This window comes from Orbicella franksi, chromosome 4 (assembly GCF_964199315.1).
Source record: "Orbicella franksi chromosome 4, jaOrbFran1.1, whole genome shotgun sequence".
Taxonomy (NCBI): Eukaryota; Metazoa; Cnidaria; class Anthozoa; order Scleractinia; family Merulinidae; genus Orbicella; species Orbicella franksi.
In genome coordinates this window covers 11,709,485-11,734,631 of record NC_138148.1, presented here as the reverse complement: position 1 = coordinate 11,734,631, position 25,147 = coordinate 11,709,485, and the positions used below count along the sequence as shown (strand labels likewise).

The 25,147-nt window shown below is 38.1% G+C and overlaps 4 protein-coding genes across 6 annotated transcripts; 2 read left to right on the top strand and 2 right to left on the bottom strand.

The window, feature by feature from the left end:
* Window positions 1-115: 115 nt before the first annotated feature.
* On the bottom strand, window positions 116-9,050 carry LOC145484602 (serine/threonine-protein kinase VRK1-like). The gene is made up of 11 exons (XM_081463199.1): window positions 8,959-9,050; window positions 7,856-8,053; window positions 7,367-7,422; window positions 6,805-6,874; window positions 6,009-6,205; window positions 5,348-5,446; window positions 4,375-4,507; window positions 3,485-3,605; window positions 2,043-2,098; window positions 1,555-1,811; window positions 116-829 (listed from the first exon to the last, which is right to left on the bottom strand). The coding sequence occupies exons 2-11, from the start codon at window positions 8,046-8,048 to the stop codon at window positions 647-649; spliced, it is 1,365 nt and encodes a 454-aa protein (XP_081319325.1). The 5' UTR covers window positions 8,049-8,053; window positions 8,959-9,050; the 3' UTR covers window positions 116-646.
* LOC145484666 (barrier-to-autointegration factor-like) lies at window positions 8,124-9,127 on the top strand. Its single transcript, XM_081463272.1, has 2 exons — window positions 8,124-8,303; window positions 8,489-9,127. The coding sequence occupies exon 2, from the start codon at window positions 8,493-8,495 to the stop codon at window positions 8,763-8,765; it is 273 nt and encodes a 90-aa protein (XP_081319398.1). The 5' UTR covers window positions 8,124-8,303; window positions 8,489-8,492; the 3' UTR covers window positions 8,766-9,127.
* A 1,642-nt stretch (window positions 9,128-10,769) lies between these two features.
* LOC145484624 (breast cancer metastasis-suppressor 1-like protein-A) lies at window positions 10,770-17,684 on the top strand. Its single transcript, XM_081463226.1, has 14 exons — window positions 10,770-11,008; window positions 11,100-11,187; window positions 11,300-11,355; window positions 11,714-11,785; window positions 11,916-11,935; window positions 12,127-12,186; window positions 12,475-12,571; window positions 13,071-13,169; window positions 13,577-13,641; window positions 14,338-14,371; window positions 14,985-15,057; window positions 15,482-15,535; window positions 16,353-16,383; window positions 16,654-17,684. The coding sequence occupies exons 1-14, from the start codon at window positions 10,876-10,878 to the stop codon at window positions 16,738-16,740; spliced, it is 969 nt and encodes a 322-aa protein (XP_081319352.1). The 5' UTR covers window positions 10,770-10,875; the 3' UTR covers window positions 16,741-17,684.
* Window positions 12,193-24,455, bottom strand: LOC145484650 (putative RNA-binding protein EIF1AD). Of its 3 annotated transcripts, none has more exons than XR_014049045.1 (6): window positions 23,755-24,455; window positions 22,954-23,062; window positions 21,947-22,055; window positions 21,000-21,062; window positions 19,237-20,366; window positions 12,193-12,366 (listed from the first exon to the last, which is right to left on the bottom strand). XR_014049045.1 is itself a non-coding variant. In XM_081463252.1 (5 exons), the coding sequence occupies exons 1-5, from the start codon at window positions 23,839-23,841 to the stop codon at window positions 20,192-20,194; spliced, it is 543 nt and encodes a 180-aa protein (XP_081319378.1). In that variant the 5' UTR covers window positions 23,842-24,455; the 3' UTR covers window positions 18,200-20,191. The 3 variants fall into 3 exon arrangements, 1 of the variants encoding a protein (XP_081319378.1); XR_014049046.1 differs by lacking the exon at window positions 12,193-12,366 and adding an exon at window positions 13,176-13,282; XM_081463252.1 differs by lacking the exon at window positions 12,193-12,366 and having other exon boundaries at window positions 18,200-20,366.
* Window positions 24,456-25,147: the final 692 nt, after the last annotated feature.

Genomic DNA, 25,147 nt, shown 5'->3' with positions numbered 1-25,147 from the left:
GTGTCCGATAGCCCAGGACTAGTGGAATCTGTCTGTCACTTCCCTGACAGACAAGTGAAGGACAAAATCCACTGGCAAAATCCAAAGTTTCTTGACAAAATTGTTAAGAAAATTCAAATTACAGAAGTACTGTAAGAGATTAAATTTTTTAGGGCTAGTGAGGATGACTTTCAAACTTCTAGTCAAGTGAATCATTTTTGCTGCCTGAAAATTGGTTTTCTTTGCCCCTTTGCGGTATATAGGAAAATCAAGGCTGCATATAAGAGTGTTTTTCTGCCAATACAGTGTACATTCCATTACTTTACATGGGTTTGTTACTGTAATTTTGACCTTTCCTTTCTATTTATTTTATTCGTTTTGTGCAGTTCCAGAAAATATCCATGCTCCCTCCACAGAAGGGATTGGAATTTCCTGGAGGGTGGTTGGGGTGGGTTTTTGTAAGAACAAAAAATTTAAAGAAGTGCATAAAGCTTCATTGGAATTTCCAGAGGGGTGGGAGGTATGGATGTTTTCTGGAACAACACACTTCAGAAAAATGAACAAATAGTTACATATCACTTCCTAGAACGATGAACATGTTTTACCAAAAGAGGTAAAACTAAAGGGAACTATATTAAAGCAATAATTGTAACCTTAAAAGTCTTAATTAAAGTGAAGTTGCTGTATCAACCCTAACTAGTTTTTTTCTTCTTCCTGTAGTTTGTGGTTTGGTGGCAGCTGGTTTTTTTGCACCAGTTGTTCTCTTGACTGTAGCTGTTGTTTTTATTGGGCTTGCTCTTGATTTCTTTTTAGGTGACAGACCATCTTGACACTCCTCTGATTTCCGCTTCTGTCATTAATGAGAGAAAACATACCCATAGTCATCATTATTTTTATGTACAGTGTACAGTGATCAGCGGGCTGAGGGTAGTCCTGAAAAGGACTGTTGTCTGTGACTAATGTTTTGCAATGTGAGTGGAAATCACCTTCTGAGTTGCGTGAAAAGGATTTTTTTTATTGGTCAATGGTTTCAAAATGAAACTGATTGGCACACAAAGAAAAATGCCAATTTACTCATTAGCCATGAATATTTTTTCCATGGACATTAACCACTTAATGACTGATGGGCCCCAAGGGAAACAGTGATTTTTGTTTCCCTGAGACCTTCAATGTTCTCTTTGGCTTTGCCTCCGGGAAACAATGAGGTTCTCAGGGAAACAAAACACACTGTTTCCCATGGGTCTAGTCATTAAGTGTTTTGTTATACCTCCAGACTCAAAAATGGAACAAACTGCAAAAATATTATTTGCTTGATGCTGGCTGGCATATAAATTTGCTGTGGTTTTATTAAGGTGCAAGACATGATCATGTGCAAGCCAAAAGTTCAAGTTGTTGTTTGCCTAGTTTTGACCCATGGCACATAACATGTTCTCCTCCAATTGGAAAACGTGTTTGGGTCGGGAAGTATAACAAAACATTTTGTTTCGTCAGTGGCCTACATGTATGCTCCAAAATGGAGTACTGGTAGGCTTCAGATCATATCAGATTGCTTTTCCTTTCAAGTTTTTCGCTTACCTTTGCTGCTGGTCTTTGTGGTGCGGCTTTGTCCCTTGTCTCCTTTTCTTGTGAGCTGTGGCCATTGCACAACTCAGTTGCCGTGACTGAAGAGGAGGGTGAACTCACTTTTCCTGTTGTGAACTTGATATTCTTGCCATCATCAGTGCCTCCTCTCTTTTTAAGACCATCTTTGAACAATTTACGAATGAATTCATAGTCTGGCTCTTGTTGGTATTTCAAGGTGTTGATGTATTCTAGATACTTTTGGATTTCAGCTGCAGAGAGAAAGAGAAAGAGAGTGATGTCTGTGTACCCTGTTCTTATTTTGTGTCTGATAAGTTATCACTAATATGCACTAAATAAAATAATCAATGCCACCTGGAAAGGTTCCATTTGAATGATGAATACATGCACACACAACAAGATAATTATATAGAAACCATACACTGGTTGCAAACATCTATTAAAGCATGATACCATAATCATAGAAGTAAACATTCACTAACCAGGGTGATTTCCATGAAAACAGTCCCTCATCAGTTTTGGAATGTCACTCATATACCTTGAAAAAAACAAACATAACACCTTAAGCAAACCTTTTATCACTTAATCGCAATATCTGGATTAATACATCATGTCCAGTAATGCATACTATATGTTAACAAAGACAGCCGATGTTAATTACACATCAACAACAGAGGAAGCAGTGGTGAGAGTGCTTGCCTCCTATCAATGTGGCATGGGTTCGAATCCTAGACCCAACATCTCAAGCGGGTTGAGTTTGTTGTTGGTTCTCGCCTTGCTCCGAGGCTTTCTCTCTAGGTTCTCTGGTTTTCCTCCCTCCACAAAAATCAATACTTCCAAATTCCAATTTGATCTGGAAACACTAGTGGACAAAGAACTTCCTTGAGGAATTTGCTGCTGCAAATTCCTACTGTGAAACCCCGCTCTATGGACACCCACTTAATACGGACACCCGCTTATAACAGTTTCTTTGTCCTGACAACTGAAAAGCTCATATATTTTCTCCTAAATTACAGTGTAGCCCACTTTATACGGACACCCGGATAATGCGGACACTTTATCATGCCCCTTTGGTGTCCGTATTAATGGGGTTCCCCTGTATTTTCTTAAAATTTTTATTTTATATATACATGTATATTTGACACATCGCATTTTGTGAATGAGATGTCATCAATATCATAACAGTTCAAATACAATAATAATAATAATAACTAATAATATTAACAATAATAATAACAATAATAATAATAATAATAATAATAATAATAATATTAAGTAACTGTAATTGGACCCAGTGGAGTACAATTTAGGGAGTAATCACGTGAGTAATTTCAAAATTGGATGAGCGCAAAGCGCAGGGCCGATTTGAAATTACAAGCACGATTACTCCCTGAATTGTACGACACTACGTCCAATTACTAATTAATCATATCTATAACAAATTTTATCTTCAAAATGTTTTTTGAGAACTTCTTTTGAGTGAAAACGTTTCTAGTGCTTTTCATAAGTTTTGAAAACTGTAAGAAACAATGCAAAGGAAGCCATTAAGGTGCGCATAATTAACGTGCGAATCACGTGGGTATCCAATCACAGGTATCTAATTACAAACAGTTCAAACTGGATACCTGTAATTGGACACCTACATGATCGTGTGCCAATTACGTGACAAACAGGCGCGAGAATTTTGTTATAGATACGATAATAATAATAATAATAATAATAAATAATAATACTTTATTTAGATACCGCTATTTCCCTTTAGTGCAATAGTGCTTTACAATAATTACAGTCCGAAGTTTAGAATTACAAAATTATCTTGGCTGACTTCAAAGATGCCTAAGTATTCAGTCATGCAGTACCTGTATCTAATTTGTGCAAATTGTTTCAAAATACTTACAGTAGTTTCAATACACACACTAAATACCTTATCTTTTCATTCTTGACATATTCCTTATCCTCAAGATTGTTTTCCCAGGGAAGTCTATCACACAACCACTGGAGCATCACATAACCCAAAATCTCCAAGTCACTACGCCGAGAGGTAACTACAAAACTCAAAATTGTCAATAAAATGAACAATATTAAGGATCCAGACAAACTCAACATTACCAAAGCCACATGCATTGGACACAAGAGGTTTCAAGGTTCCTGCATTTGCCTTTGGAGAAAATACCACACAGGACTCGGATGGTTACTAGCTCCCAGTGTTACTATAAACATGTACCAAGCCTAGTTTAGTTTTGTTATTGTAAGATTTTTCTTTAGTTTTTGGTGTAGTCTCATGGAAAGTTTAGCCAAGTTCATGGCTTGAAGTTTTGGTACTTCAGCGATGCCAAATGAGGGCAGAAAATAAAAACAACCTAGCAACCTGATTCTTGAATAAGTGTCCAATCCCTAATTTAAGCACTCTTCATTGAGCCACATGTAGTTTGTGTCAGACATCTACACTGTCAACCGGTTTTACACATCAAGGATTTTGTGACATGTCTTGCTGTAGCCTGTGTGGCAGGCCGTAGAAGGGGAGGGAAAGGGTCAAAAGGAGCGCGGGAGTTTTGGAAGGGGAGGAGGAGGTCCCCTTCCATCACGCTCACTTGCTTAGTGTACTCGTTTTTTCCCCTTTGTCTCCCCTTTGATGTCTGCCACACAGGCTAGTCTTGCTGCACCACGGGCTACATCACGTCACCAAAGGCAAAATTTTAATATTATGCAACTAGATGCTAAATTGAATTTCATGGTAAATCCACTGTTCAATTAAAAAGTGAAAACAGCTACTTGAAAGTTGTGCAGCTCTGCAGCCTCTGTCATTATCCTTACCTACACCATTGTGTGCATCTCTGCTGGTGAATTCTGCTGTACCATCATGTTTTCTCTTTGGATCCTCTTTGTATTCTTTATGATTCCCTTCAGGATTAAACCGATATACAAGGCCATAGTCTAACAGATACACCTAGAGAAAACATCCACAATGTTTACATTAAGCACAATAAAAATATTATTCTTTGCTTCAAATATACATGTAATCTTGATCATGACTCTATTGAGACGAGAAATACAGTATTGATACCCTAGTTATGTTACCCATCAAATATTTTCGCCTGTACTTGATTGGTCTAAATGCATCACATGACTTGACTGAATATGCCCCAGCTAAAACTGGGGAATATGCGAGTGATATTCGACAGTTTTCAGAACTGTGCATGTTTGGAAAACTGTTTGAAGGATAATAAACACAATAACCTCCATTTGGTGCAAAAATATGTTCCGATATTTGTCCTTGGGCATTATCTGTTGCTCAAAGCTCACAGTTTTCCTTGAGCTTCCCTCTCAGAAAACTGTTCACTTCTCAGAACAGATAATACATGTATCTGTGGACAAACATCCGAGCATATGTTTACACCAAATGGAGGCTTTTGTTTATATAACTTCTAGTTAATGTATAATTCAAAAATCAAGAAAATGTATTTAATAATAGTTTTAACTTGCTTGTATGTTAAGAGAGAAGAAGGGTATTGTGGTTTCCTGTGATTGCTTGCTTCTTAGAAAGAACTGGGCAAAACCAATCAACTATCTTAGGAGGACGCTAATCATTTTACGTAGACCCATCACAAGAAGAAATATCTCTCTCTGACAGCCTTCTGTTATGAATATGTACAACAACTGAATCAATAATAAAAATATTTTTGAAAAACAATAAATAAATAATTATAAATCACAATAGTTAAGCCAATTCTTCTTACAATTGTGGCATTATAGGAATGAATTTAATTCAAAAATGTTCCTTGCTTACTTGACCAGATTTAGATTTGGAGAATCCCATCATAAGGTTAGATCCTTTGATGTCACCATGAGTGTACTCATGACAATGAATGTACTCCAGAGCATCAACCTAATATCAACAAAACAAACCTCACTATTAAAGGATTATTGCCCAATAGCTGGCTAGCAGTGACCAGTTTGTTCAAGGCAAGTACCCTCCTATAGAATTTCACCAACAAATGGCATCATTTTTAATCCCTAACTGGTTACAACATTTCTACTGTACTGATTTCATTATCAACTGCGAGCCATTAATTTCAAACTCTTCCTAACATTTTCTTTTTCATAACAAAATAAAAATTATAAATTTTACGAAGGTTGCAAAACTGAAGGGAATTCAGGATAACCAGGGCTGTCATTAAGGGCCGTAACCCGTAACACCTGTTACATGTACATGTACAGGTGAAATTGCCTGTTGTTGATAGAATTCAACCACAAAGTAACAAGTTTGCAACAAGTGTCGAGAACAAGGCAACAGGTGACTCAAAACTTAATGCCAGCCCTGATAACAACTGCCTCTTGATACTTATGATACAAAACATAACAAAAAAACCGCAGTAGATTAATGCTACAAATAAAATTAAAGGCATTTCGTTGGATTCCCGATTATAGCGGCAAAATGTAGTACTTACAACTCTAAGGCCAAGCATGAGGACTGTTGTTATATCAAATCTACGGCCGTTGCTGATAAAGAGCTCATCCACATCTTTCCCAAAGCGCTCCAAAACTAAAAAACGCAGCTTAGTGGAGCCATGATCAAATGATCCAGATCCCAAGAACATGGGAACACCAAGATGCTTTAGGCGACGTGACTTACACCAGCTGTTAACTGATGACACAAAACACAAAGATTTACATAGTACATGTACATACATAATTCAGTCTTCCACTAAAAATACGAAATTTTGCAAAATTACTGCCAGATATAATTCCTGTCATGTTGGTTCTGTTAGTTTAAGAATTAATTTGGCAGTACAAAGAGAATTGAAAACAAGGGGAGGTGCTCATCATACTGACGAGATGCTCCTTTTATGTATACAGGGTTAAAAGTTCTGTCCTGCTAGCACTTTTACAGGATTCAATTACACCATATACTGGGTAGCATTGCTAAGGGTATTCTTTCAATCTACATGGAAGCCACACAAGAAAAAAAGAAGCAAAAAACGCCAGAACAGGAATGAAATTTATGCAGTTGTTGAATAAGTTGTATCATTCATAATGTATACCATCACTAGACCCAACACAATAAACCCTCAAGATTTGGAGTCTTACATACACTCAAAAACGCCAGGGGTAGGCTCTGGGGTCCAAAGGCCTCAACCTCCCCTTGGGATGGTTGCTGATATCTGTATTATTTTGGGGGCTAAGGAAGGGGTTTGTTATCAGGCTGCAATGCTAAAAATTACTGGAAATTGCCAAGTCACATACTCAGATCTGGCTTCGCTACACGCTGGTAAAAGGCAAGTTCTGTAAATAGAGGTCCATTGGTGTGAGGTTCCTGAGAAAAAAAAGAAATTTAATGTCAAAAGTTTCTTCTCTGAGAGTGCTATTAGTTAACTACGAAGCTTAAGCTCTCTTATATAATTCCTGAGAACCTGACTTTATTTCCCAAGAACCATTTTCAAACCGATAGCTACTGTATTTTTTTCCTCATTTGTGGGAACATGTTAACTTCAAGAACACGATTATCTGGTATAGAGTAGTTTGACATTAATCATTTAACTCAGGTCTACTAATGAGGACTGAACTTTACTCTCTTTTTTCCAGTTCTGACTTTTTAACCAAGTTTTTTCAGTGAAGCATTAACTTCCTTCAATTATTTTGTTGACATATAAACCTCCTTTGTGAAGTCAGTTCTTTTAGCAATGAGATCCACCCTACAGCTAAAATATTTCAAACTGTTTATATTTGATTTGAATTATGATATTGGTCTGGTATCGGTCTTCTGTATAAACACTGTCACTTGTACCAGCCATGGCTTAGTTCTTACCACTTTGACAACATGTTCAGCATTTTCGTGAACTGGTGACCCACTATCTGGAGAAGCTGCCAAAAAAGAAAATAAGGCAATAGTGTTCACAAATGTATTTATTACACAAGGTGCTACGGATTAAAAAAATAAATAACTTGCAATTATGCACATACATTAACACTAAGTAGTCTTTCCAGATGCAGCAAAATGTATCAAATTATATGTCCCTTTCTGCACCTCTCCCTCCGGAAATTAAAAACAATCCCCTGCTCTGAAATTAAGATGGTGGGGGAAGCATGGAGCGGGTGCAACATGCAAGAAACTTCAAAAGAAACTGGCAGTAGAGTCCCAGGAGGGGCCAATTCACCCACGTCCCCAACAATTTGAAGCTACTCACCCTACCCCATCCCACCCCCCCCCCCGGCTCCGCTTTTCTTTGAGCAACCTCAATAGGATCCGCCAGAGCCAGAAATGCAACTAACTTTACAGTTCTAGATTACAAGTCACCTAAATAGAGGGCTCCAAAACCGCCCCAGCCAATCAACCTTCCGAGGCGCCACTTTTTCTTGGTCAAATCTGTCAAGACGATTCCTTCGGGAAGTTCGACCATTCCTCGAGGCTTCCGCGGTTTCTTAGTTGCTGCAGGAGCCTTTGAAGCTGCAGCCTTTCTCTTCCCTGGTTTTCCCCTTCCAGAGCTCATTTTTTCTATAAATACAATCAAATTTACAGTCTATCTTCTTAGAAACTCAACTCCTTTACGTTACAAAAACTGTTTGGGAAATATTGCAGGCGTGGCAACTAAGACTTTCGATTTCCCGCCAGAATTGTACTCCATATATGGCCAAGTTAGCCTTATTTGGAGATACTGGTTATTCCGTGCGTCTTTTTACCGAAGCAATTTCACCAGTTCCTCGTCGATTCAGTGTAAAAGAGAAAGATCTTGGCTTAGACTGAGGTAATTTGCTTTCTTTCCTTGATATTATTTCAGCAGGCAAGACCGTATGCGGTATTTATCATTACTACATCTCTTCAAAAATCTAAAAATATCGTCTTCTACAAACGTAATCTCCATGCCTGCTGCGCGCTAAGTTTAGTCTCTTAAATAATTGATGCTTGAGCTTATACATGTATTTCTCTTAGGATCATGAGTTCCACGTCGCAGAAACATAGAAACTTTGTGAGTGAGCCCATGGGTGAGAAGCCTGTAACAGAGCTCGCAGGGATCGGGCCAGTCCTGGCGGGAAGGCTGGAGGATAAGGGATTTGATAAAGCATACGTTGTCCTGGGTCAGTTCCTTGTTCTCAAGAAGGATGAAGAAATGTTTATGGATTGGATTAAAGATACATGTGGAGCAAACAAGAAACAAGGCTCGGACTGTTATAACTGCCTTAAGGAATGGTGTGATGCTTTCTTGTAATCGATCACAGTAGCCGAACGATGTTTTAATTGTATTATTCTCAGACAGTAGTTTATATGTAACTTAATTTGGGTATGCATTTCATTAGGCAAGAAAAGGAATGCTACTTAATACTTATATATCATAAAGAATAGACGCTATACCATGGTGTTAACTTTAGTAGCTGAAATCAGCTTTCCTGTGTGCATCCTACCTTGTTGAGTTCGCTATGCTGTCTTTTCGATCAGACTCTGTATTCACTAATTCAGCTTTATTAAAAAGGTGGTGCTGTTGTAGTTGGCATCCATTGATCTTGGGATCTTGGGCATGCATCGATCTCTGTCAAACTTAGACGTACTGTATAAGCTTCTATTAAAGTGAAAGTATTGGTAATGATGCAGTCATTGACACTTTCTGACTTTCAGCAACTAAATGGTCCACCTTCTCCTTGGGTGATTAACTCTCCGTGGTGGTGAGGCTGGAGTGGCTTAGTGATCCCTACAGCTGTGCAGGGTTCGTACGGGTCCTGGAAAACCTGGAAAGTCCTGGAATTTTATTGTGGCATTTTCCAGGACTGGAAGGTCCTCAAAAAGGGCTACTGGTCCTGAAAAGTGCTGGAAATCTGTTAAACTCAAGTAAAAAATATGAAATGTATGGCAGACAGCAAGGAGAGTTAAAATTGAGATCTTGGCAGTGAAAGGGTTAATGTGAATTTTAGAATCCTGGAAAAATCAATCTGAGTTCTGGAAAAGTCCTGGAAAAGTGCTGGAAATTTGTTTCTAAAAAAGGGTACGAACCCTGGCTGTGACAGCTGTCACCCTGGTGCCTGCTAAGTTCAACAGGGTTCGTACGGGTCCTGGAAAACCTGGAAAGTCCTGGAATTTTATTGTGGCATTTTCCAGGACTGCAAAGTCCTGGAAAAGGGCTACTGGTCCTGGAAAGTTCTGAAAATCTGTTAAACTCAAGTAAAAAAATATGAAATGTATGGCAGACAGCAAGGAGAATTAACATTAAGATCTTGGGAGTGAAAAGGTTAATGTGAATTTTAGAATCCTGGAAAAATCAATCTGAGTCCTGGAAAAGTCCTGGAAATTTGTTTCTGAAAAAGGGTATGAACCCTGGTTCAACCTTGATGGATTTGTCAAAGGGCTGAGTTCAGAATGAACCTGTGCTCCTGCAGATAGTAGGTTGGGCGTGGGGTTAATCTATGTTAAATTCTCAGCTCAACAGGTGTTGGTTTGGGAGTCAAGTCAAGTCTAGTCAAGTCATTTTTATTTAGGCAGGATAGTCCCATCAGCCATAGGCTGGTATCAAAAGGGGTCCTGCATAAAATTAAGACTACATGATAAAAAATTCAGTAGCAAAACAACTTGCCAAATAGACCAATTTCGATATATTAAAATTCAGCCTAAAACAATAGACCTCAGTACGAGGCTCTGGGGAATAAATACAGAGTTTGTGGGGTTTATTCCCCAGAGCCTCGTTCTGAGGTCTATTGTGTTAGGCTGAATTTTAATATATCAAAATTGGTCTATTACAGAAGATGAGTACAACTCACCTAAATAGAGGGCTCCAAAATCTCCCTAACCAATGAACCTTCCCAGTGGGAAGATGGTGTTCCCATTTCACATTTTAATTTTAAAAATAAATTTACATAGGAAGAGGCATTGCTCAGCCTCTAAAAATGAAAATTTTCCTGTGGGGTGTTCCCCTAAACATTGCTAGTGACAAGTTTGTGCCTTTGGTACATGAATAATACATGTCACACTCCTGGAAATACTTTAGAGAAAGTAGGAGAAATAGAGACTGACAACAAAAAGAATGCTTGAGTTTTCAAAGCTTCCATTCTTCATACGTGTGAAGCAATGTATTTTTTTAAAGTGACCAGAATTTGAAAACAAAAAATTCAGCCTATACTTACTCGCAACCCGTGTTGAAGATAAGATACACGTCAATGAGTGAACTTGAAGCATGGAGTGTTCGTGGCAACCTTCGCTGCAAGGAAGAACGCAGGCTCAAAGCCTATGCGCATGGCAAGCTGGATGAACACAACAGTGCAGTTCTTCTGTACGTTGTCGAGAAATTGTGTGGGAAATTTGCTCTTTGCAACTGAAAGGTAGCTTTCTTAAATATGCCGTCTGTTGATGGTGAAGAAAATGGAGAAGAAGAAGTGGAGAGAAGTCCTAATGAAGATGAAAACATGAGCGAAGACGAAGAGGAAGAAAGCAGCTTGAGTTCCGATGAATCATCTTCCGAATCTAGCAGTTAGTATATTTTCCGCGCTCTTAACTTATTGCTGTTGTTATTTGCTCTGCGTTTACAAAGTTGTGATGAAAATTCTCTTTGCATTTGTAGTTGACGAAACAGAAAATGAGAGAAGAAGGAACGAGTGTTTGAATGACATGGCCGATCTGGAAAGACAATTCAGCGACCTGAAAGAACAGTGAGTAGAAATCCTTGTACCTACTTGTACTGGATAAGCATAAATATATTTATGTTCTTTTTTCGACAGCCAGTAAAATTCATTTGTGACAGATATTGTTTTCTCTTTTCAGGCTTTATCGAGAGCGCATTAGCCAGGTTGAAAAGAAGTTAGAAGAGGTCAAATCTGGTATGTTCGTTCTCTAGGGTTGGGTGGGGTATATGAAACGTTTCGGGTATTCGGTGCAGTCAACTAGTACTGTAATTGCTTGACAGCTTTGAATATTATTGCATACAGAACAGACAAGAAATAACAACTATACTGAAAGCAAAACTCTTGTCAACAGTAAGATTCCACTGATATAAGTGCAGATTTCTCCCTTGAGCACCACCGAGGTGGTGATGGAAAGGAGGGGGGAGGGGTGGGGACTTTGCTGCCCTCTATCCCCTCCCAAACTTGCAGTGTCAAAATTGTTGAGTAATGTGGCTCAGTACAGTTCAGCATTGTCAATGGTAACTAGGTAACTATGATATCATTTTCATAACAGAATGTGCCATGGAGTACACGGGGCCAGTCAGTGAGTTAAAGGAGATGTGCGAGATAAGAATAGAAGTTGCCGGTATGTACCAGATATGCAGTGATTAATCTCCAATGGCTTGACTTCTTGACTTAAGGCACAGCACTCTTGCCATCACAAGCAGTACTGAAATCACATCACCAATACTTTCTTTTCTTTTCTTTGTTTTAAGGAATTTTACGAGATTGTAGGGTAAGTAGATTGTATTCAATAATGTTAGTCTGAACTTCATTCCCTATGCCCAGCAGCAGGCCATGGGGATAAATAAATAAGAAAGTAAGTTTATGTATGTGCCTGGGCTTCTCGTGTTTTACATGTAATAAGAAAAATGCTGTTCTTAGCTTATTGTTTACCAAATTATCACTAAATATTTTTTTTTTCAGTTAGGAAATGTAAGAAACAAATATGATGCAGATGAACAGGCAGCCATACAACACTTTGAGGTGAGGACAGACTGTTTTTTGACCTAAAAAGAGACTTGGAACCTTGTGTACTTAAATGATACCTTCATGACATCTGTATGGAAACCTGTGTAGTTCCCAGACATCCTTCCTTGGTTAGAGCTGTGGGTATCTTGCACGGTCTCTGTTTTCGACCTTTTTACTCGCAAAATTCCACTACACCTGCAGGGAACAAAGCAGTGTTTACAGGGGTTGTGAAGGTGTGTGTCGACACTTACATACATAACCAACTTAATTATTGAATATTTTTCTTCAATCTCAAACTTGCAGAGTGAAAAGCTTGCCTTGATGGAGAGTATGAAGCAAGAGTTAGAAGAAAAAATAAGAAAATTAGAGGAAGACAAGCAAAACATGGATATATCAGCAGGTAAAATGTTTGTTCTGTTTTATGTATGAACTTCAGTTTGACAAAAATTCTCAGACATGTTCATATATACATCTATGTCCTGTTAATTATGTCATTAATGAGCAATTAACAGCAACCTTCAAAAAGTGAAACTGATAAATTATACTTGTCTATTAATAGTCCATAACATTGCATGATGACAAAACTAAAGCTAAATGGTAAAACCAGTTAGTTTCAATGACCAGAGATAATAATTACTAATTATTAAGTCAACTGACATTCACAAACAGATTTTTTAACCCTGACTGTTGTCAATTCCACTTCAATCAGAGCACCCAAGAACAAAATGCAAACCAATTGTACGGTATTTGATGAGACACATTTCAGGGGTCTTACTGTATCTTAACCCAGTGACAAAATTATTTTAATTGGAAGTCCATTGAGAAAGCAAATCCAAACTACTTCTTTACTGGAATTAAATTCATGTATGTCATTTAATTTAATATATATTTTGTTTCAGATATCTGGCTTGAATCACAGTCTCTAAACAAGAGACACAGGAAGTCCTCTGATGGATCCATGCTCTCTGATAAAAGACGGAAACCTGTCACTGTAACTGATATCCTTTTGACTGTAATGTGTGTCACTCAGCTTGTCAATAAAGTCATATCTGTTAAAAATGAGCCAAGTGGCCCATCAGGCCAGAGCTTATCCCGGTGTCTGTAATCTGTACTTAACATGAAACAAATGCACACTCAATTAATGTCACTAATAAATTTTAAATTCTTAATTCTCCCTTGAGTAGTAAATTGAATTGCAATACAATGAAAAACTAATTAGTGGTTATTTCAAATGTACAATGCTACAAAGGTTATAACTTGATGCCATTAGTACATATTGGGTTAGTTCTCGCAACATAGCTCAAAAAGTACAATAATCAACACAGTACTGTTATAATAACTGCAAAGATTCTAGAAGTTGCTGAAACATTTGTCTGGAGTTTTAATTTTCTTTGACTTTATTCAAGTCCATATATTGTATATATGCTGAGAGAAATGGACATTCTTGAAGACTGGGCAGCCATCAGGAAGGTAATGATCTTGAAGTGTTATTTGATATTTTTTGACCTAGGTCTTGAACAAGGTACCAACTGTGATGGGGAGAAATTTGCAACAAGACAAATCACTCTGATCTGGGTATCATTGGAAGATCCTTTCCTCCTGCAGAACTTGTGTATAAGTGATGCCAATTTTAGTCAAAGGTGACGACATCAGAAGTAGAACAAAGGCCAACGCTTGTTACGGCTGGTAAAGGTTGGCACAGGTGTTACCGGGTTAAAAGAACAGTGTTCTAACACAGTTGCATATACACTGTACAGTGGAATGCTGATTACTCTGACATCCATGAAGAGAAACCAAAACTGGTTTGTGAAAAGTAGGAGTGCAAGATATTAGCTAAGGGCTAAAGTTAATCAGTGAAACCAATTCAAGGCAAACAAACTAACCTGGTTTAAGTTATCAGGAAGTTCAAGAGTTTGATAAATCAGCACTGTACATTTAACTGTAGCTTCATGCGCAAAAAAAAAATGAATTTATCAGGTTTCTCACTGTGCAAGTTTAAGCCATTACACTTCATCTGCCAGCTAAAATTCCAAAATGGTACCACTTTCCATCAGGCAGGTGACAGAAAAAAGGCTAATATTGGATAGGGCTGTCCTTGTGTGCCAAGCAATTGAACAGACAGAAATTTATTAATTTGTTCATAAAATTGTTATTTTCTTTTCAAAGGCAAAAGGAGCATTAGCAAGAAGAAGGCAAGAAAGTAAGGCTTTGTTTGTTTAACCTAAAAGAAATATTGCCAACAGAGGTCAATTTGGAATTCCCTTCAAAATACATGGACAAGGAGACAGCTGATGGGAATTATTATGAAAATCATCAATATTGTCTTGATGGACAAGACAGTTCTAAGAACTAATGCCAATTTTAAAAGCAAGTTCAAAATTTTTATTTCTGTGATTAGGATCACTTATGTGAAATAGTTTGAAATTATCTATTGCTTTCAAAAATCATCTTTCTGTTATTTAAAATCATCACACAGATCTGGTTTAATTGTAGACATATTTGTGTACATACATATAATCTTTATTATGATTTTGCTTGGTATTGGTTTGCTTCGATTATAAAGTGAGACCTTTTCTTATATTCATTTATATTTGGTCTTGGTTGTTCAAGTTGTTATGTCTTCAACAATGCTTTTGAATGTCAGTTAGGAATTTTTAAAACTCATCTCTTTGATATTGACATTTACAACCTCAACAACCTTGAGAATGATGCTTGATACCTTGAAATGTTGATTGACATTACTTTTAATCTTTCTTGTCAAATGCTAATAACAAAAAAATAAATAAATACTGACAGTTGAGTCTCACTCGTAGGTGGGTGTCAGTCAGAAAAGAGTCCCTATAGTGCACGATACGAAGATGGGAAGCTTTATTATGAAGGAGAATGGTATGAAATGTGCTATGCATTGTATCATTTATTCTATTGCAATACGTTAGGCCCCTTGCAAGTGGTTAGTATGAAAGGGTCCCTGAACCAAGCAACTGAAGATGAAAGCCAGTTGCCATAAGCAGGCAACTGAGCATGGTAAGAGTTCAGCCTTATCATGTTGGTCCTAACCCAGGCTTTGTTCAATGAAACTGTGTGCAACCACTTGGGTTGCAAATGCAACCAAATTTTTTTCACTGGCGACTAACTTTTCACATTTTTCACTGAAATACTTTTGCTGGGAACTAAATCTGAAAACTTAGAGGTCAGTTGGCCCCAGGATGTTTTCCTGAAAGTCGAGCCCTGCACTGGCCAGTGTACTTTGTTGATCCTTGCAATGAACAAATGTATTGTCAATATTTGTGTCAATTATTTTGTTTTTAAGGTTCCATAAAGGTGATCATGTAGTGATAGAAAGCAGAAATGATACGCATTCCAGGTTTGTCTTCTCAGTTGTTATTATCACAAATGCTAAACAGTCATTAAAAGAATAAAAATGTACCTTTGTTTGGCTGACTCATGCTGTTGTTCCCATTCTTTACTTTTTCCTTCAAACATCATGTACAACTATTCCACCCACCTAAGTTTAGCCTTATACTACTTCCTTTCAATCTTTTTGGTTTGGAACAGTGCCTTAATTCTTATATCCCATCCTAGTATAACAACCCTCCCCCCTTTGATGCTCCCCCCTGACTGTGTATATCTGGAGGTCCCTGGTTCAAATCCTCTACCCTACTGCTATCTGGATTTGTTCTCGGTTGCGTTGGGTAAATAGCCAACTGGTCAGCCTCCAACCAGTTGGGATTCTTAATAGTGTATGTATTTGAAATATTTGTTTATTTATTTAGTGTCCCCAATTAGCACATTTAATAGTGCTGAATATATTTGACACTTAAATAAAGTTGTTGTTGTTGTTGTTGTTGTTATTATTATTATTATTATTTATTATTATTATTATTATTATTATTATTATTATTATTATTATTATAATACATGTAGTATAGGAATCCCTGAGATAACTGTCTGCTATTCCTCTTTGGACTTCTTCCTTTATTTATGCATCCCTGGTGTAACTGTTCTCTGTTCTCGCCCTTTTTTCTTTCCCTTTCTGTCTTCAGTTCTGTGGGATAACTGTCTCCTCCTGACCTAGCCCCCTGCCATCCACGTGAGAAACATTTTTTAAAAAAAAAATGAAATTTCTAGTGGTGATTTTGTAGTTCTTATGAATGGTGTCTTTTTTGGTCTTTTTATTTTAGTGCCTTTGTTACTGGAATAAACACTGGAGAGGTAACTTTCATTGTTTCCCACATTTCTTTCTTTGATATTAATGTTGTATCTCTGTAGCCAACAGTTGTATCGAGTACTTTTTAAATGTGGTATCAAAGGGTTTGCAAAATGGAGTATTTAGGATTGGAGTTACTCTGCCATGGCTGACAAAGTTTGCATTTTGAACTAGAACTCAATAGTAACAATCATAACTAAATGTACCTAAATTGTTGGATATTCCCCTCTATTTCAACATTTGTGGTCAATGACAGTGTTTTCATCAATTTTCAGGTTTGGGTGAGAAAAGGAGATGGATCAAAAACAAAGTTGTATATAGGCCAGCTACAAAAAGGAAAATACAAGATTAAGAAGTCTTGAAAGCTAGTGTTACCACAATCTTTTTTTGTGACGATGTACAAAAACCTTCCAGATGTAAATTTATTACAAAGATACTCTGTCAGGCTGTGACAGACATTTTTATTTAGAGACTGGAATCCACTTCTTTCTTTTTTCAAGCCATCTGAACATGGACTGCCACGTGTTGAAATTTAGCCTTCCAAACTCTGTAAGTTGAGAAGCATGTCAAAGTATTTCATTTGAGCTCATCAAGGTGAAAGTGAAACGCAGTTGACATTCTTTCATGCAGCAGGGCAGGAAAAAAAATTAATTGAAACACAGTTGCCTAGTGGGCCAGTACAGTTCTGTGTTCAGTTGCCCCCACTAAAATATTGCTTGCCCAATAGGCGCGATGAGGAAAAGGAATGCAGAATGTTTGTTTTTCGTCGCCATCCTAAATCTACTGCATGGTTTAGTAGTGCCAGACTTGTTGTTGTTTGCAGCATTCAATCTGGAGGCCAATATGGCAATCAGAGGATGAACATGAGCAAAGTATGCTTGACTTTAAATTAATCTATGCTTTCAACTCATTGTTTTGCTCACCTTGTAGTCTTAAGTTTTGAAATTTGTTTTTGATTGGAAATTATCACTAACAAGACTACTGAGGCTAATTGAAGGCTTTCGTGCAAAAAGGGCGTAAGTAGCATTTTGGGTCAATTTTTATTTTTTGCAGGATCGAGCTAATTTTTGGCAGACTGACTTGTTTTGACATGAAAAGCATCGTTGCGTAATTATTTTTGTTGATTTGCGCTTCGTTTTCGAGAAATAATGTATGCAAAAAAACTCAGTTTTCCAAGCGGCATCTTTTGGAGCGAATCCTTCAAAGGTGTACTTTGACGTAGTGCGAACTTAACGGTTACGTTTAGCAGCTTCCACAGCACCATTTTTTTTAAATAGTCATTTTGATTTTTGAAAGAAGTAGAGAAATAGACCGAAAAAAAATATCGACCAACCTCGTATCGAACCGGTGTCACGACAAAACAAACTCAGCTGCGGCCCATTCAGCGCCTTATCCACTTGTGCTAACGAAGCAACAGTAAGAGAATTGCATAATTATATGAATGATAAAACTAGCGGCAAATACCACACTTTGGTGACTTCATCATTTAGCAAAACAAAGGTTTCTTTTGTTTTTCGCTCAACAAAAGATCTCCAAAAGATACCCTTGGAAAACTGAGTTTTTTGCACATGTTATTTCTCGAAAACGAAGACCAAATCAACAAAAACAATTACACAACGATGCTTTTCATGTCAAAACAAGTCAGTCTGCCAAAAACTAGCTCGATCCTACAAAAAAAAAAAATCGACCCAAAATGCTACATATGCCCTTTATGAACGAAAGCCTTCAATTTCACTTGCCCACCAGACCACCAAACTTCCATTTTCACTTTCCCAAGAGCAAAATTTACTTGCCCTGGGCAATCGGACGTGGGTTTTTTCCTGCCCTGCGTAGTTTAAATAGTTAACAGATATCTCATTTCTTGTTTGCCATGCAAACTATTCAGTAGATGTTGAGTAAACAAAAAACACTGTACAAACATTTGCAGTGATAATGGTTCCTTCAATAAACATTTTATAAACAATATTGAAACTCTTCTCTGGTCCCTTGAAAATTAAGTACTATTATTTTGTATTATCAGGTTATTTCTGTTGGTGTAGCAGACTCCTGTTAAACAACAAACGATTGATTTGTAGTAATCACTCCCAACAAGTGACATTATAAAGTAGCCCTAAAAATGCAGGTAGGGCATCAGGGTTTGTACAGGTCATGGAAAACCTGGAAAGTCATGGAATTTTATAATTTCATTTTCCAGGCCTGTAAAGTCCTGAAACTGAAGTGTGAGTCATGGAAAGTCGTGGAAAAGAAATAAACTTTCTAAGAATGACTGGGAAGAAAAAAGTCAAGAATTGAAAAAACAGCAGATAAGTCAGAAAACCAGTTAATTCCAGTTAAAAAATAAACACCAGCACGCATGTTATGCGATATAATGTGGGAAAATACCTTAAATAATAGATTGTTTTGACAATATTCTGAGAACAACTGCTTAACATGGGTCATGGAAAACTTGGAAAGATCATTGGAAAGGTCATGGAAAGTCATGGTATTTCAAAAGCCCAAAAGAGTATGAACCTTAGGCATTTCAGCCTTTTCACTTGATAATGAAACACGCTACATCTTCCTTTGTGTCTTATGCCCCTGTTTATGCATTGATTTTTTTTGCGATAGGTTCCGTATGTTTCTTTTCCATTGTTGGCTTTGCACGGTTACTTATTCAGGTAATCAAGGAAAATCACAAGCTCCCATCTACAATGAATTTTTTTAAAACAAATAAAGCATATTGCACATGCAAGGGTTTCATTAATGCCTGGACATCGAGCAAACTGACCTGCTGTGAGGAAAATATCATTTTGCCTGCCTGGTTTGACCATCTAGTGGAAAGTTTTACAAAGAAATTCAGCTCTAATAGTTTTACCCACCTGTGAAAAACCACTTGCCCTCCCGCTTAAAATGTTTCGACTCCCAACCACAGCTTGGACGATAGAGACCTTTCAGCATCTCTAAACAATGTGCATCGTCACAAAATCTGACTGTTAGATTCACCAGACATGTATTTTTATTGCACTTTGATCTTCTCTGCTCTGTAGAGATTTATCTATTCAGTTACAAGAGACCAGAGTGTGAGAAGATCCACAATCCATGACATACAGGCTGTATCTCCTTTAAAATAATAACGATCCACTTTCACACGGTATCCTCCGTATGCTCTGATTAACTCTTATCCAAATACAGTTGAACCCGTATTAAGCAGCCACCCATTAAAATTAAACAGCCACCCCTAGTAGGCAGCCAGTAATCAAAGTCCTGATGAGGGCTTTTCTATTATTTTTACCTCTATTAAGCGGCCAGCCCCTTTTAAATGGCCACTATCCATTTCCCCGAGGGTGGCTGTTTAAAAGGAGTTGAACTGTAATATATCGTGTGACGTCGTTAAATTTCATTTGGCTCATAAATGTGTTGGCCCATCAGCAAAGGTTTAAGCCACTGCAAAGAGTTCACTGTCTCCAGAGTGATAAAATTCATTTGGTGAAGTTCTTCCTACCACAGGACACCTATTTCCATAACAGACATGTCCCTTTGGTCTGGAATATACTCACTTTGTAAATGGCCACTATCCATTTCCCCAAGGGTGGCTGTTTAATAGGAGTTAAGCTGTAATATTATAATATCGTGTGACGTTAAATTTCATTTGGCTTGTAAACATGTTGGCCCATCAGCAAAGGTTCAAGCCACTGCAAAGAGTTCACTGTCTCCAAAGTGATGAAATTTCATTTCATGAAGTTCTTCCTACCCCAGGACACCTATTTCCATAACAGACATGTCCCTTCGGTCTGGAATATACTCGCTTTTTAACAAACAATTAATTATAGGATGTCACTCTTCATTGTCTTCACTTTCTTCACTGGAGTCTGAATCAACATAGCATGTTGTCTTCTGGTGGTTTGGATTTACAAACAGGTCATCATCATCATCATCATCGTCGTCGTCCTTGTCGTCGTCATCATCATCATCATTATTGATGCCATTATTACCATGAATATGTAAGTTGCTACCAAGGAAGAAAATAGAACATTGTTAAGTAAATGTGACTAAATGTTTACCATGAGCACATCTCTGATATTCCATGAATCAAATAATACTTTATGATGTTTACAGACTTCAGAAGTAAGATATTGTGTAAATTTTTCAGAGCAAAAGCATCATGAAAGTTATCAGTTGACAGTCACCTCAAACTGTGCCAGCAGTCTCTGATTTTGCCTACTTCTACCACTGACTACATACTTAGTTCATGCTAGTCTTAATCCCACTCTCCTAGTGGGCAGAGGAAATGTTTTTGTAACCTAAATAACAAAGAGCTTATTGTTATTTCACAAAAAGCCACAACTGACTTGCAGTTATAGTCATGTAATGATGATAATCTCTCACAATATGAATAATAACAATCTTACCAATGCTAGCAGAGGTTTCATTATTTCCAGGGCCAGGCACCGGGCAAACTGACTAGCTGTCAGAGGACGCTTTTGCCTGCCTGGTTTGAACATCTAGCGGAAAGTTTTTCTTAAACAAAGAAGTTCAGTTCAAAATGTTTTGCCCACCTGTGAAAACCATTATTTTGCCCTTCTGCTGAAAATGTTAATGAAAACCCTCTAGTATGGTCTGTTGTGTGCAAAAAACACTGTACCTGTTTATTTCTTTGGCATCTTGTTTGTCTTCAGTTAGTGCTTTCTCCGTGAATGCTGTTGGCCTTAAAATAAATTTCAGCAGCAAAAATTAAAAAGTGTCCTGCAATTAAGTATGTTAATTTAAATTTACATTACATGGTGCAGTTTTCACTGAGCTTTATCTTCCTTTGCATGGAGGTGCAGTGGGGTCAGTACAAAACGTGGAGCCGTCAATCTGGACCCCCTACTGGACCCCTTTTGGACCCCATCTGGACCCCTTCTGGACCCCTTCTGGACCCCCTTCTGGACTGCCCTCTGGACTGCCTTCTGGACCCCCTTCTGGACCCCCATCTGGACCCCTTATTTTTTCTTCCAGAAAATACGGGCTCCTGATTAAATAATTAAACTGGAAGAGAACATAGCGGGTCCAGAAGGGGGTCCAAATGGGGGTCTAGAGGGGGGTCCAAATGGGGGTCCAGAAGGGGTCCAGATGGGGGTCCAAAAGGGGGTTCAGAAGGGGTCCAGAAGGGGTCCAGAAGGGGTCCAGAAGGGGTTCAGAAGGGGTCCAGATGGGGTCCAAAAGGGGGTCCAGTAAGAGGTCCAGATTGAGGGGTCCACGTTTTGTACCAACCCAGTACAGTGGCCTACTGGTCTATGTGCTGGAATCTGGATTTCAGCAGTCTGGGTTTTGAGCTCTGGCCAGAGGCACTGTGTTGTGTTCTTGAGCAAGACACTTCCACTCTCACAGTGCCTCTCGCCACCTAAGTGTGTAAATGGGTCCCGGGGAATTTAATGCTGGGGATAACCCTGTAATGGACTAGCATCCTATCCAGGGGGAGTAGAAATACTCCTAGTTACTTTATGCCACAGAAGCTGGAATAATCTCTGGCTGTATGCACCACTGGCCTGACACAGACTTTTTACTATCTTTGCACTTAACACAAATTTATATAGAAATTTGTCTTACCATAATCCTTCACTCTTCAAGTATTTGATTTGCTTGCCATACAGAATATGAACTATCTCAGCACACACTTTGTTTCCCTCTTCAATAGGATCCACAATGACAAAATCTCCTGGAAATAGTTCACAAAAAAATATTATAAATATTAATCAGCCACATAATATAAATATACAGTGTAACCTCAGACTAAATTAATTTGGACTTGCTTTAGGAATTGTTTTGCTGCTGCACACTTGTTTATAGAGGCAAGAAAAAGTTTTCTGAGCAACTCACTTAATAAACAATAGAAATCATCGTCATCATCAACAAGGAAGCTAACATGTCAATGCAATTGTTGGTTTTCAGTGTCACGCAATTAAAAATAGATCAAAATAAAAATCAAAACTGGTCAATAGATAAAGTCCAGAATCTGGGAAATGAAAGAAGGTAAATATGCAAAGACTCTCGCCAAAATTCTGGTCACAAGAATTTTTCTTATGCGAGATATGTGGAGAAATTTCTTCCCCAAATTTATAGAGATTTGTATGGAGACGCCATGCTGGTGCCCATCCGTATGGGCACCAACATGGCAGCTGGAAACCAACAGAAACATCTGTCACTGAGTTTTGCTACAAAACCGTGAATTTATCCCTCAAGGAACTCTAAAACATTAAAATAATACTTTTTCTAAAACATGAACTGTTCAGATAGCCAAGTTCCCCGAAATAAGTCAGCTTTTTAACCATCATGACAGCTCTCTAGGCCGTCATGTAAATGCCACGTCATGCAAAAGCTTGGAAATTCAAGCGTGTTGTATTACAAAACCAAGAAACCATTCAGAGCAAAAATTTGTATGAATATTAGTTTTCAGCTGCTCTTATTCATTGAAGTAAAATCTCAGGAAGATCAATAGTTTTGTAGTCAGAATTTTAGTGACGTCATGTGAAAACCAGTTATACAAGAACCACTTGCCTGGTTGTATTTATAAATGTATGTAAGCTGAAATGACTTCTAAAAACCATGACCCATACCTCTTTTTATCCACACACTTTTCCTAAATTTTGATGGCATACTGACTAGGAATTTTGTGCCATCAGACGTTTCCACCTCATGGAGATTGTTTCCACGACTGCCTAAAATCTATGTCACAAAAGCAGAAAATCAGTAAATAATGCCTAACTGAAAATGGGATACCCCACACCTACCTAGATCACCTCACTCTTAGGGAAGTAAGACTAAAGAGTCATTCTAGTTTATATGCACTACATCCCCAATCTTGTTGACAAGGTTTGTCCCTCACAAAAAAACACTATCAAAGTGCCATGCCATATCCTCTTTAGAAATAACATAGCCTGTAAGGAGGCTCTTGTGCACTGTTGCACAAGGAAAAGTTAAGCCACCAGACTAAAGCATGGCCCCTTGCCAACTCGCTTCGTTCACAGGCTTGTCGCTCACAGGCTCACCTTTGCTCGTACCGCAATGCCGCAACCTGCTCATAGGCTAGAATTAACCTGTTTTTTTTTCTCTCTTCTCTCTCAAAAAAGCCGACTTCTGAACCCCATCAGAAAATTCAACAGATCAGATGATGCCGACAGAGCAAACCCTCAGGACATGAGCTTTATACCCAGCTCAGTATATCTCATCTATGGGGGAGGTAGGGGGTGGATATAAAACGGAATGGCCCTAAACCCCACCACTCAACACAATAAGCTTATTAGAGTTTAAAACATGCAATTATTTTTTTTTTTATTTAAGGGTAATTTATTATAACCACAGTTGTTTGCGGTAACAGTATTTGAAAAACATTATACTATCATTAGTGAATTCCTTACCTTAACAATTTGCTGGTTTGGATCGGGAACCACGTAATCATCCAGCACTTCTTTCGCAACATGTTTTCTCTTTGTTGCCTTCGACATGATCCTTAAACTTTAACTTTAAGATCGCCGTATTGCACGGCGATCTCTGAACTAGTTGTCGTACAAAATGGGCAAAAACGCCCACTGCTCAGTATATTTTCATAATCAAAGAGCCATGTTGGTTATTTTCTATTCTTTCACGAGTAAATTGAAAAAGATCCTTGCTGGTGATTTAGTGCACATGTAGGCACATTTGGACGCCATTTTGATTAGGACTTGTTTCCATGATTCGCTCGGTCATTCCGAGAGAGAACGCCTGGGGAGGTATCCGGTCATTTCGCCCCATGGTCATTTCGCCCCAACCAAACGTCACTTCGCTCCATAATCGAAGTCACTTCGCTCCATACAAGAGTTACTTCGCTCCATACATTGTCAAAGTTGACTGCGGAACCACTCACCTGCGGCTCGTGGTTCCACAGCCACTTTGACAATGTTATGACGCAATTTACCATCAATAAGAGAACAGACGCATAAAAAACTGACGCCAATTTTTTAACTCTATCGAGTAAGCAAAAAAACTGGGCCGATAACAATAAGAATTAACAAGGATTTTGAGGGATTACAACGTAAAAAAATTCGTGTTGAGGCAAGTAATCCTACGAAATGATATTTAGTGTTACCAAGCGTAAGCGAACGCGACTGGAAACTGCATCATGAGTTAATAATCTGAACTGACATAAGTTCAAAATCAGTCCAACTCCAACATCAAAACAAAAAATTCACGACAAATTTCACAAACTTCTTACATGGAGCGAAGTAACTTCTGTATGGAGCGAAGTAACTCTTGTTTGGAGCGAAGTGACTTCGATTATGGAGCGAAGTGACTTTTGGTTGGGGGCGAAATAACCGTAATTCGACCAAACTCATGCCAGAGAGGAAGGGTTAAAGCGTTTTGTAGACCAATTCTATACAAACCCCTCCTTTGCTTTGAGCAAAAAGTATGTAGAATGAAGGTGTCTAGATAAGCTTGAATGTGTTTACTTCAACGAAATGAGCTTAGGGACCGTTCATTTTTTATCAGGTAGGGGGGGCTGGTGGGATTTGGGGGGGGCCATGCGAAAAAAAATGGCTTTCGAGGGGGGGCCATCCCAAAAAAATAAGGGAAAAAGGGGGGGTCACGTGAAATATTTTAGTGAAACTTTAAAATGGCATAATGTTTGAATATCAAAAAAATTGCTATAGAATAAACATAGAAGGCAGGATACAAATTTATTACAAACTTTCCTTCTGCTTTAAAAAAACGTTTGGCAACAAAAAAGCATTTGTAGCTACTGAAAAGAAGTATTTAACACTGTTATTTTCGAAT